At 37.9% G+C, this 13926-nt stretch overlaps 1 protein-coding gene across 28 annotated transcripts in view; it reads right to left on the bottom strand.

The window, feature by feature from the left end:
• Positions 1-13926, bottom strand: part of HDAC9 (histone deacetylase 9) — a 472156-nt gene that overhangs the window by 241769 nt on the left and 216461 nt on the right. The window contains exon 1 of one of the 28 annotated variants that reach the window (XM_065051257.1): positions 5233-13832. The exons of the other annotated variants lie outside the window; for them this stretch is intronic. Coding sequence (XP_064907329.1) covers position 5233 — 1 coding nt within the window. The 5' untranslated portion in view covers positions 5234-13832. Of the gene's footprint in view, positions 1-5232; positions 13833-13926 lie in introns of those variants that run through there. 28 annotated transcript variants of the gene reach the window in all.

Raw genomic sequence — 13926 nt, 5'->3', positions numbered from 1 at the left:
GATGCTCTAAAGAAAGGGGGGTTTCTGAGGAAGATCCCTCTCAGCTTGATGAAAGGGTTGTGAAGGTTTTGAAGTTCTTGGTTTAATCTGTTTTCTGCTGCAGACAGAGCAGTCTTTCACGGAACAACCTTGAATACCATGCAGATGGCCTCATTTTTATTACTAAGGCATTACATAAGGCAGGCACTCCAGTAAAAGAGATTACATAAAATATACAAAAAGCATTATGAACTCACAAGCAAGAAAATGCCAATCTTCCAAAATGCTTACTTATATTTTCTTCTCATTAATGTGAAGACAGTTGCGGTTTTATATCATATAGATCCAAACCATAATCATTTGCAGTAAGTAATCACAAAAAGTCTCTCTCTCATATTCTGCCATTTGGGATTTGGGGGAATTACTTGAAAAAAGGAGACAGACATCTCAGGTTCACAGCTGTAATCTAACTAATGCAGAACTCTTCAGTTTTCCCAAAAGGGTGCCTTGGCCAAAGCAAACTTCAAGATGTTTACTTCTAAAATTAAATAATGTTCTTCAGCTGAAAAAAAGTCTCAAGTTAAGTATGTAACAACTTATTAATGTAATTCTGTGACATATTTAGCATCGTCACTATAACACTATTTATCTAAATTCCTTGTTTCCTATTTTTCCTCTTCACCACAGTAAATTATTCCACCCCTACTGTGTCCATATTTTGTTGACTTTGACTATCTACGTGAAAATATGTGCTGTAAACATCTGCCACGAATTCAAAATATTTCCAATAGCAAAAGCAACTTACCACTGACATTGCATTCTGTATGACACAAAGAAAAGATATTTCTGTGTTTTCATAATGATGCAGCACTAAACTTAGAAAATATTATTCATGATTCGTGCTCCCTAGACTAAGGAGATCTCTGAAAGGCTCCCTCCAGAATACAGAGATCAGACTTCAGCCACCAGAGGGAGTCAATCTGTTTTGTCAGGTCGACAGGATGAACAGAAAAAGCACTGAGATGGGAAGAAAGTGCTAACAAATACTGTATTTTATATCCAGGTGTATGTGGATACCAAACATTAGAAAAAAAAGAACTAGGATTCTGTTCCTTGAGATAAGAAAATTACTTTTTTTTTGCTTCAAGTGTTCATTAACAAAATTCCTGCTAGTGTACTTTTCCTGTATGCCTTCTAATGAATAAAATTTTAAGGAATCAAAACCTAATAACTGACATAATCAGAATTATATTCATATTTCTATCCAACTTTCTTTGAGTTCAAGTCACTATAACACTCATAAGTGTGTTTCAGATATAGGGTAACTCAAAACTGTAAATACAGCAGGTTTTCTTCATGTTATTTACGATTTAGTCACCTTAATCACCAAGTAGAGTTATGGACCTACGATGGTGACTACAAGAAAGAAACCAACATTTCTACTTACTCTGCCAAACATTTGTCTTGGTAATTTTTCAGCACCGGAAAATAAAACTATAGGAATTATTAAGATGATGGCAACTTTCTCAGTACATCATCTGGAGGTATTTTACATTAGTATTATTCTATATAAATACCGAAAAATGGTTCTGCATTCTGTAATATTCCAGAATCTAATGAAATGAAATGAAGCATTTCTAAGAAAATTCATCTGTTATGTCAAAAGAAACAACAGCCACAGAAAAATCCTACACAATTTTGATTCCATTTAGCAAGTGCAGTTCAGAAAACTGGAAATCCAAAAGTTATTACCCATTTTTGTCTTTCCACACTTCAGTAGGTCCATTTCTTACTAGTGGGCCAGTTGTTTCTCTTGTCATCTCAACTCATCTGACACACAGAAAGTCAGTCAAACCAGAGGGCATTTCTTCAGTCTCAAATAAGAGATTCTTTCAAAAGCAAGCTTTTCCAGAAATTAAATTTCCTATTAAGAAGCCTAAAAAATCAATGGGAACTCTTCTCAAATTTCAAACTCAAATTTTAGAAGCTGCAGATCAGGCCTGGGACACTGGACTGACTGCTTGAATAGAGTCAAGCACTCAAAACTACTCTTCAAGAAACACTTTGGGTCCTTTGAGAATCCTAATAATTTAAATAACCTCTAGTCATATTGAAACCCCTGTCCTCCACTTAACAGATTAATCATTTCAAGTAGAAGTTCTCTCTCATCAAAACCAAGATGAACAAATCTTAGCACACTGCAATAAGAAGTACATTTAGCCCTGTTGACTGAGCCTTTGAACCTGTCTGGAAATGTCATAATAAAATAAAATTCTGCAATACAAGAGGCAACAATGAAATTAAGTGCTAATTTTCTGCACTTTAAGCAGAACTTTTTTGTGATCAATGAGATGGCATTAACAATATTTTATGGAATTATTGCATCAGGCATTGTATGTTAAGGACTGAGAGAAGGCATCACAACTAGTTTAAATTTTCCATGGAAAGTCTGTAATACTGATTTTAAGGCAAAGCACTGAGAGAGCATAGTACCACACAGAAGTCATTAACCCATACACTTTAACAAGAGAGAAACTGTAATCAAAAGATTCAAAAGAGGATCTTAGCTGTAGCTAAGTCCCTTACTAGCTTCTCATGTTCAGTATGATTTGTTTTCTTTCTCAGAAATCTAAAAATTCCTCTTGACTGCAGTAATTTGATTACTTTTGAGCTTTCCTCTTACTCAAAGTATTTAAAAAGCTACCAGGAAGTGATTTTCAATAGTTTTAGTTTATTGAAAATATTATAATGAAACATGTTAAAAGAATTAAGAACAAAATGCAAGTCATTTCTGACTCATCCAGAAAGTACAGCTTCACTTTCTACGTTTTGGGGTTTTTTTTAATATCTATTTATGCCATGCACATTTATATTTCTCAGAGTTATGCTGTTAAGAAACAGGAATTTATTTTGGCTAATGAGGTTATTTACAGTAATTTTTAGATATGCTTGTGTTTGGTTTTCTTCCTTTGATTAGGATCTGATAGTGAATACCTGAACTGAAATTTCTACACTGTTACAGATTGCCCTCTAGCCAACCTTGGTCCAGAATTCTCCCTCTGCTGACTGTATACTTTAATTAATTACATGAACACTGAGTCCAGGGTAGTATTCCCATAAAGCATGTTTCATGTAATGTGTTAGGAAGTGAACGTGAAGAATATACCACATGAAGCTGACTTTCCCCTACTCACCAACACAAAACACCATTTCCTAGAACTAACACAGAATCTACACAACCACAAGCTGCTCATTGTTGCGGACTGCAAAACTTTGCAAGAAGTAAAGGAATAACAGGGTCTGTACACAGCATAAATAGAGAGAGAATGGCCACAACTCAGGCTACCTGAAGGAAAGGAGGTCTGGAAATACAGACAACAGAGATGCCATTGATTTCATGTGAGTGCTATTCTGTCAACAGAGAGCTATGCACCTGATGAAACACCACAAAGCAGAGCTGATACCCAATACTCCCGCCTTTCACTTTCTCCGCAACTCAAGAATCCCGAAGTGAAAAACTAACTAGCTCTTGGTTCAGAATGAGCTCACTTATGCACCCACAAAATTCCATTTCATTTCCAATCACACATCTGACAAAGAAAAAAAGACAAATTGAAGTGATAATCAACACACAGGCAAAAGGGCTTCTCAAGGATTTACCTTAAATGCCTTTTGAATACAGGCAAAATGAACAGCTCACCTTCCATGCCAGAGATGATAAAAAACTAACATATGGTCTCTCTTAAAAAACGGGAAAGGAACAAATGTCATTCTCCACTATCCTCCTAATGCACCCATTTCCAAAACTTGCACCATCTTTTATAGAGCTTGCTTCATCTCATCTTAGAGGACATTCTGATAATGGGAGACTAGTTGCAAACCGAGATAGAGTTGCTGAGATCTCACCACTAATTACAAGGAGGTTGACTTCAGACAGTGCCATGCTATATTTATCACCCAGCTCTAAAAAGGTATGGAAATCAAATGGCATAATGCCGGATGACTTGGGGTCACCAGGCTGAACAACTGTAGATCCTGCACTCCTTGAAACAAGGAGACCACAGATTCTTTGTTAGTCACCAATAACATATAGGGCTGTATGCCATCTATGATACAATTTTGTGCAAATACATTTATACTGACAGCACATTACCACAGCATAAGGTGAAGATCTCACCAACATTACTGGGTGGGATCACCCTTTCTGTCGATGAAGCAAACTATTTCAGTGAAAAGTTAACAAGAAAATCATAAGGGATCATTTGAAATCCTTTTTTTATTGAGACACTTTTTTTGCTGCCACTCACCTGAAATTCAGCTTATTGAAAAGTGTAGTTTTTGACAGAAAATTATGTGTAGCAAGAGGATATTAGCTTTTAATTCCTGTATGTCAGTCAAAGGACACTATGGATCCAGATACACAGTTTAATACCACAATAAATTCTATTAAAAAAAAAAAAAAAAAAAAAACAATAAGCTTTGTCCCTCCTAACATTCAAATCCTCAATAAAACCTATTGCAACAGCACCTTATGACTTTCATCCAATTATGGCCTTTCAGAAACATCTGAAGGCACACACAAAATCTTGCTAATTACTCAGAAATATGGGTAAAGGTCCCTAACTTCCTGAATTGAGTGAAAATCCCACATAACACAGTGATCTGCTGCAGTCCAAATGTCCTAAGAAAGCAACTGTGTACAAACTACACAAAAGATCTTCAGACTTGGGTCGGTTCCTGAAAAATGGTTACCCACATGGAACTACTATAGAGCACAGCAGGGAAGCCAGTGTTCACTCAATTATTTCTGAGATCTCAGAGCAACAATAACCCTCTTCAGAGCTATCTTCTACCTTTCCAATGTGGACCTGTTGATCACCTTTCCCTCAAAAGAAAGAGGCAGACTAGATGGAAAATTAACCACTAAACCTGCCAGCCTTTTAAATAAAGCCTTCTGCTGAGATCTGACAGGGCACATTTTCCCCATGTGTGTGTTTAGTTCCATGTTTCTGAGTTCAAAACCCTGCTACAGCCATGAGATTATGCCAACCAATGCCAGGCAGGCTCATGACACAAGCTTCAATCCACTGCCAATTCAGGCTCAAAACTGTTGGCTTTTCCAATACTGATATCAAGCTGATGGGTACATTCAAATAGCTACCAAACTGCCCCCTGCAACCTCCCATCTGCAGAAACCACCATCGCAAATTTCCCCGTTATCAGTATTATGAAGACAGAGAAAAAGTAACTTACTTGCAAAGCAAAAGCCATCCCAATCTGAGAAGTATGTCTTTTTCTGAAATAAACGTTACTCGGTTCTAAGAATTAACACAATTCACTTCCTTTGCTCTTCTTTGACAATGTCTATTTAGAAGAGATCTATTTATTTCCCAGTACATTTCACAGTTCCTGTTTCTAAATGAGAATCATACTAACAAAGTGTAGAAAGACATAAGTATGTCTCAAGAAAGCAAGACTGATTTCTATAAGGTATGTACAGTTTTGTTTCAAGAGGAAAAAAAACACAAACAAACACAAAAAACCCAACCAAACAAAAAAACCCAACCAAACAAAAACCTTCAAAGATGGACATTGATACAGTCAGACCTACTGACCCAACTATGAACTTGCCAAAAAGGAGAGGAGAAAGTAAAAAGGTGTTTAAGATAAAATTAATAATTTGAGATTATTGTATCGTACTATAGTTTCCAATTTACCATCCATAAATAAATATCAAAACTGACCTTCTTCTGAGAAACAAATTTGCAACTGTTTAATGAAAAACGATTGTCCCTTCACCTACTAGTGTCACATCAGATTACAAGCACTTCTTCCTTCCTGTAATACAGCAGACTCCATGTTAAAGTAATTTCAAGATGATATATTGTACTTTACAAAAAAAAAAACAGGCAGAGTGAAGGGAATCCACTTCCTACAAATCCACTCCATGCATAGTTATTACTCTCATTTTATTATACAAATATTTTCTGCTTAAACTAAACCACCAATGACCTGTTTCATACTGCAATATTTACAGCAAAAAAAAAATATATATAAAACATTTGAAAGAATACAGAGGACCACAGCACGGATGGCCAAAAGAGCAAAGGAACTGCAGCAAATCAAATACAATCATATTGATGGAGATTATGCAGTGAGATGCAGTGGATTTTTTGTGTGCTTTGAACAGATACTGTATATTTTGCATCCCTTCAACGCTCTCTATAAGCTCTTTACCACCACCTCCAGGTACTACTCTCAACTATCAAGCATTCACTGGTACCTCCTTGCAGTGCAAAACTTTACTGGTAGGTTCACTGAACCATGGGTACACGTTGGCCTGGGCACGCAGAGCTGCTTTCATCCCTTCCTTGTGGTTTCCTTTTTCATGGTAGGCTACCCAATATTCCATGGCACAGTCTGAACCAGTATAAACTTCCTGCTGAATGACTGCGGTTCCAGTCCTCACCCTGACCGTGGGCACCAGGGACTGACCACACTCTCCTGAGTACAGAAGTATCAACATGCTACTGGAGCTGGTGAGTAAAATGATTAATGTGTTGAAATACCTGTATTTGCTAGCACAGTATGTTCTTAAACTGTTCCTTGGGCCTTTTGGAATCTATAACTTGCACCACCATTGAAGAATAAAATAAAAACACAAAGCCATTAAGGTTTATTCTCAAAATACCTTTTTTGCCATACCAGAAACTTCACCGTGTCTCTGAATACCATTAAAACGAGTAATCTACTTGAAAGTAATATAACTTGAAAAGTATCCTTAAAAGTGAAACTATTGAAATGGTTACATTTATATTTTATAAGTATACTTATAATTTTGTATTCATGATAATTTTAATACTTTTCACTTTACTGTTAAAACATCCCACGAACACATACAATTAAGTCAAAAGCTGAAGAAACATTGGGGTCTGCCATCATAAAGCACTCAGCTATAAAGGAAGAACAGCTAAAAAAAAGGTAACATCAACTTTGAAGTTTACATTTAAACCTTAGATACACACATGTGTAAAGAGCTGGATTAAGAAACAGAAACTGTAAGGCCATGCCAAGAGCTGCAAAACAAAGAACCGCTTAATCATAGAAGAAAATAATTTCTCTTCTATAGTGTTCCAGTTAACGGTTAGTGTGGAAAGTTAAAGAAAAATGGCTCAAGTATAATAATTTTCCTAAATCTGAGATGAGCTTAAAGCTACACCTGGGGGAGCTCAGTTGCCTCATGCTGTGCTTAAGCTGCTCATCCCCTCTCCCCCAGCTCTCACAGCCTTCCCAAGCAGAACAGATCAGCTGTCACAAACCCTCTCCCTGGACAAAAGGAGGAGCTCCCTGCTCTGGTCTTGTGCAAGGAGGTGAGACACTGGCTGAAGTCACTCTGAGTAGGTGTGGTGTGAGTCTTACTGACAGTCACATAAGATATGCCCAGCGACAGCCCTGATTGTCTTAATAAACCAATATGTGCTATCAGAGTCTGTAAGAAGCGAGTGTGAGCGCTGTGTAACAAGCAGGAGCTGCATAAACAGTGAACACAAGGAATTATTTCTTCAGAGATGAATATGAGTCCTACGTCCCACAGTGACTCAGTAAAACATAATCCTGTATTGAATACAGTTAAGCCAATTAACACCATACGAACACTATTTTAAAACTTGACAAGTTTGGTAGCCTCGTGCCTTGGGAACAGCCTTCATTCAGCAATGATAAAACCACTCTTACATTAGGCAGAACTCTTAGAGCATGGGAGCACCACTTGAGATCAAAAAATAGCCCATGATAACTGATGTTGACAACTCCCAGTAGTAATATCCCAGCCACTTTAGCGACTGCTCTTGCAGCCTGTGAAAGACAGAGCCACCGATATGAAGCTAACAGTCTTTAGCTAGTTTCAGTCTAAGTAAAGAAAACCATCTGGCAAGAAATCTCAGCCAGCCAGCCGCAGGGCTGTTAAACCGCTTTGCTGAGGCTGGCTGCCAGTGGGGTTGCATACGAGGGGCAATGGGGTGAGGAACAGGTCTGCACCGATGTTTTTGCCTCATGCTAGACAAGCCTCTGCTCCCCCAATGAAAACACAAATTTCCCTATTTCATAGAATAATAGAATCATAGAATAGTTTGAGTTGGAAGGGACCTTCAAAGGTCACCTAGTCCAACCCCACTGCACTAAGCAGGGACATCTTCAGCTAGATCAGGTTGCTCAGAGCCCCATCCAGCCTGGCCTTGAATGTCTCCACGGACGGGGCATCTACCACCTCTCTGGGTAATCTGTTGTACCTCCTTTTCTGCCATTCCCCACTGAATGACTTGGCATGTAGCAGTAATGTCCTTGGTTTTCCTTCAACTACAGTTGGGGTCCTCTCCCAGTACTTTCCTGATTACAGCTGGCTTTATGGCACAAACACACGTGGCAAGACAGGGAAATAACTGAAATAATGTCTTCCTTCAGGATTCATAAGGGGCACATAGTAGAAGCAGTTCCCGTAACTCACCTGGAGAAGAAGGTACAGAGCATGAGTACTTGCCAGAATTTATTAAGATAGGTAACAGAAAAGGAATACAAACCACTTGTGTAAAGCTGATGGCTTTAATGAACCACTGAACTATGGCAGACTTTGAAGTCTGGGTAAACTGGACTGAAATAATCCATGTCTGCCAAATGTTTATCTATACTGATGTGCCAGTTGCCATTATCCTTCTGTGATAGCTACACATCTTAAAGGACTAAGAGGTTTAAGTTTCTCTTCACCCTAAATATGTAAATAAGGGTCCCAAGTAAATATCTATTGCTTTCACTTGAAATTCTTACAGATTTTGCTCACATCTTTTGGTCAATTTCAGCTGGCTGTCAACCAGAGTACTCACTACTACAACACTTCTCTTAGTCCAATAGCCATTTCACACTATTTTGCTAATCTATTATTCTACTGTGAGAAGCATATTTTCATAAAGCAGATCATTTCTTCAGAGAGAAAAGCTTAAATGGGTGAAAAGTCACTGAGGGAAGTCATGCGTTTAACCCCATCTCATGTAAAAATGGGACTGGGTTTCAGTCACACAGATGTACAAAGATCTGTAATTTTTTACAGCATTTACAGAGATAAAAGGCATTTGAAAGAAAATCTGTGCCTTTTATGTTAATTCCTAACCTCTTCCCTCACAGCTTCAACCCATGCTCACAGCAGAGTCCTGCTTAGAGTCGGTCTGCCAACACTTTCCAGGTTATGGCAGTCCCCTGAAAGTAACTTGGCTCTGCACACTTAGAAAAGAAGGACTGATGTGTATCACATGGCCAAACTGGAGCCTCTTTTCTGCAGGGACAGGGCAATGGCAGTGACAAACCTAATGGCAGATGCCATGTTTATTCACACTGAGAGAGCAACCTCCTTCACACGGACTTTCTGCAACCTCAGTCTTACATGGACATTCGTGTTTGTGCATATACAAACTAAAAACTGACTGAAAGCACTAGAAATGTCCCTGCTACTACATCTTAATATTTGGATTTATACGAATTTGTGGCCTCTGGAAGCAATCTTATGAAATGTCTGTCTGGTTTTTAAACTGTACCTTTCAATTACCAGCTTAATCTATTAACTCAATACCTCAGCAGTTTTTGTGACTATTGCATAATTCTTTAGTCAGAAATACTACAGTGCAGTGTTGTATATTCACAAGTCTTCTCTCATGGCAGTTTCTGTTCTGAAAACCACCATATGATTTGCTTTTCAGATCATATTAATTAATCCCTCATTGGATTAAACTGCTATGGTTTTTTGTTATGCTGTTATCAAACAGCTGGGTCTTAACCAACTTCAGTGTAGTTTGTGTGCAACTTAATATCATCTCCATTACAAAACCCTTCTAAAGCTTAGAAAATGGTCTGTCACCTGGATCCTGTTGCATGGCATGTTTAATTTATAAGCATTTTCATCTGTAGACAGTATTTTCCCACCACATTTGTTTGCAGTTTTGATGGCAAACTACAGATAACAGAGCCATAAACTCTACTGTGAAAGTAGAGAACAAATATCATTTGCTCAGACAGGTATGCAAAAAACCAGTAGAAGCTATGTACAATTCACAGCACAACAGCTCTTTGTGGATAAATGATGAAAGATATGATTGCTTCCAGTGAGTAATAAGTATGCACGACAAATAGCTGTACCACTGTTTGTTTCAGGAATATACCACAAAATAGGGAGAGCTACATGGCTGTCATTTGCACTTCTGTAGCAGACTATTTCAGTGGTGTTTCTATAAATATTGTACATAAGCAGCTATAAAGACAAAGATTTAAAAATAGGTCATAGGCATTAGGAGCAGATTATACTGTACAGGTGGGAAACAATGATTTCTGGCACAAGCACAGATTATGTCTGTGTTTGACATGTGGGAAATCTCCATCAATACAAATCAGCTGCCATCAGTGCTGAATGAACTCGCGTCATTGGAGAGCACAAAGTTAATCATTGACACGGCTCTATCGCCCTCTGTAAGATAATTCAGTATCTCAAGGGAGTATAAAGTCAGAAAACAGAAACATTTTTAAAGTGGGTTGTGTGAATACTCCTGTGATGTGTGCAGATAATAAAATAAGACTGCATATTCCCACTCATACTGGGGAGGAACACTGGTACTGGTTGAGACACTACAGAGAATTATGCAGAAAAGAGAGACTTGCCATTCCTAGAAAACAGAGTCATAGCTAGGACAGTTCAGGTATACAATGCCTCTAAGACTGATTTCCCCAGGGAAACTTGTTTATGAATGGCAAAGAGCACAGTATGGTTGGTTGCTTTTGAGAACCCTACCTGCACAGGTTCTCCTCATCTATCTGGAGTGGGATGGGTACCAGACAGGACATGGCCACCATGCTATTCACCAAAGAATCCTAACAACTTCTTTGATGGACACAAAATAACAACCACCCCGGCTGCCTGCCTTCTCCTGAGATGCATCTTTTGGACACATCATTCTTCTCTCCTTATCTTGCCAGTTAAAATAAACATGAGAAAGGAGAACGTGGCCCCAAATCAACATCAAGAAAGCAGTCACGTACTTGCCATGCTTCTTACAGGTGACACTTTCTCTAATACTTTGATAAAATCTTACCATCTTTTAAAGATCAATATATCTATCATCATTCCTCATTCCTTCTGCTTTTGCTTTCTGTCCTGCCCATAAGGCAGCAGGAAAGGGAGAGTGGAAAACGTGTCCAAACACCAGTTGCCACTATTGAATACATCCAGTGTTGAGCATCCATAATCAGATTTACGAAGAAGAAACTGAAGCTCACATTAGGACTTGAAGCATAATAATTCCTCTCAGTTTTTTTCCAGAAAGAAAATAGAGAGAGAATATGCAGAACATCAAGAAATTAGTGTTTTGTGGAAAACCAAATCTCACACAGACTTCTAATTTATGAGCCAAATTGTTAACAAACAGTGGAAATCAGTTCAAGAATGATTGCTAGACCTAAAGATTCATATGCATTCACAGAAAGGTCTCCTTCCCCAAAGAGTAGAGGAAATATTCCCTGTAGGATTTTCAGGCAATGCCACAGCCACAGTCTTTGGCAGGAAATCCTGCAGGGAAATGCAGAAACCAAAAAACATTACCAGAGATCAACTGCCAGTTGAAAACTGTTGCAGAGACAATCTATTCCTTCAAAAATTTTGTTCATTCATACAGAATCCAACTGATGTGCTTTGAAAGACTCTTCCTCAACAGAATTCTCAGACATCCATAATTCCATTTAATGCAATATATTGGTGATATATTGGTGTGGGGGGGTGGGGGGGGTGGCTATTGCTGCTAAGTATTCAACTCTGCTAATCGCCTTTTTATTTCTTAAGAAGTGAACTGGTCTACAGAATTTAAGAGAAAGTGTTAATCAACTGCACAGACATTTAAATAGAATATGATTATTAAATTAGATATAAAATTGGCACTAACTTCAAGCAGACACTCAAAAATAGGAAAAGTAGTTTTATGGCTGTCACTCTACATCAAATATTACATCACAGATGCATGTTTTTTTCCACAGGGCTTTTTCCTCTCAACCATTCCCCAGCTCGTCACCACATTCCCTGCACTCAGTTTCCGATTCTCAGTTCCCAGCCACCAAGACAAGCACCATGTTCCAGTTTATCCTGTCAGGTTTTTCTCTTTCCTACCCAAGGAAAGCAGGAAGAGTATCTGAGCACAGGAATGACAGATGTCCTCTTGGTACTTGGATCCAGGTTCAGATTCAGCTGACGGCAGCCAAGAACTAAAACAGATGAGCTCTGAAATGGAGCACAATCACTGCAGATGAAATCTTCAGGCTATCTACACAGTTCTACAACTTTTACAACACAGAAACTGTGGTTTTACCAAAGGAATTATATTGGCCAGATGTTTTAAAAAAAAAAAAAAAGTAAATAAAATGAATTTTTCTAGTATGACAGTACTTTTCCCTGCCATGACAAATTCCAGAATTTTCGCTCCTGAATATGTACACACCACACGCTCCAAAAGATCTGCAGAAATTTTAATGTGCTATATGAGCCACAGCAGCAAAGCAGGTAAAGCGGGAATGACTTGTTGTAAGTTCAACGTACCTGTAGTTGAGTAAAACAATCATTCAGCCTCAGGAACCCAACACCCACGAGACTAAGAGCAAAACCCCACTGACTGCCAATGACCAACTAGGCCTGACATTAGACTTTCTGTGTTGCTTTTTTTTTTTTTTTTAAGTTTTGTTACATATGACTGAAATTCATCAGAAATCCTCACAAAACTCATAGTCTTTGAAACGCTACTCACCCTCAAAAACTTAATCTAGAAAGGAAAAATCTGGTAAGATCAACCACTACCAGTCCTCTGTACTACAGGCAAAGAAGCAGAGGTCACACATCCACGAATACTGAGTTAGAAACTGGGGAGCAAACTCTGACTACACTGAAGTGAATATAAACTCTCACATGTACTTCAACAAGGATCAATTTTACACACACTTTTAAGAACAATTTTTCAGGTTTATATCATTGTCCATGGCCCTGTCTTCTTCTGATTGAAGTCAATTGCAGAATTTACATTAATTTCTACTTCAACAGTCAAATGGAGGAATAATTTCATAATTCGGGATGGAAGGTGATTTTCTACTGAGACAGAATTCTCTGAGCTATGAGTAATTACTTCATGCAATTACATGTCCTAAAATTTCCAGTGCACTTAAATGTATTGAAGCAGAATGCAAATAAGATTTTATATTTTTTTCTCTTCTCCTTTTTCAAATACACAGGGGTTTTGTGGGGTTTTTTCGTTTGTTTAAGTTTCCTGATCTGAAAGAAAAAAGGTAAAACATTAAAGTGTTGGAAAACCCTTATAGGTTGGTTTATGCTTCCCCTGCCCATGTACTATTACCAGCCTCTAGTAGATACTCATCATAATTTATTTAGCTCAATGCTTATATTTGGTTTGTACTATTCCTGAATAATGAGTCTTTGACTAAGCAGATGATCTGAAAACAAGGAACAGAGTACAAGAACTTGGAAGGCTCAGAATAACTGAGCGGGGGATATAATTCAGATGTCACAAAAATTTCAGTTTGGCAAGGATCCAGTTTACAAACACACTTCATCAAATTCAGTGAAATCCCTTCACTGAGGGAAATTAATGGCACAGGAGGGTGAGATGAGAACACCCAAGAAATATGTTTGAGTGTTTTTTCAGAATTTGGCAATTGGTATATGGAGATAGATGTGCTTAATCTAGATGAAAGTCTAATTTGCATGATTCCTGAAAGTGTCTTGAAGTATACATTAATTTATTCCTTTAGGCGAATCTTTGATACTGTTTTATATATATATATATATATATATATATATATATATATATATATATATTTAAAAATATATTCCAGTGGGATACAGAGAAACAATCCACTATG

The sequence above is a fragment of the Columba livia genome, chromosome 2, assembly GCF_036013475.1.
Source record: "Columba livia isolate bColLiv1 breed racing homer chromosome 2, bColLiv1.pat.W.v2, whole genome shotgun sequence".
In the NCBI taxonomy this organism is placed as follows: domain Eukaryota; kingdom Metazoa; phylum Chordata; class Aves; order Columbiformes; family Columbidae; genus Columba; species Columba livia.
The sequence above is the reverse complement of the archived record's forward strand: the minus strand, read 5'-3'. Positions and strand labels throughout refer to the sequence as shown.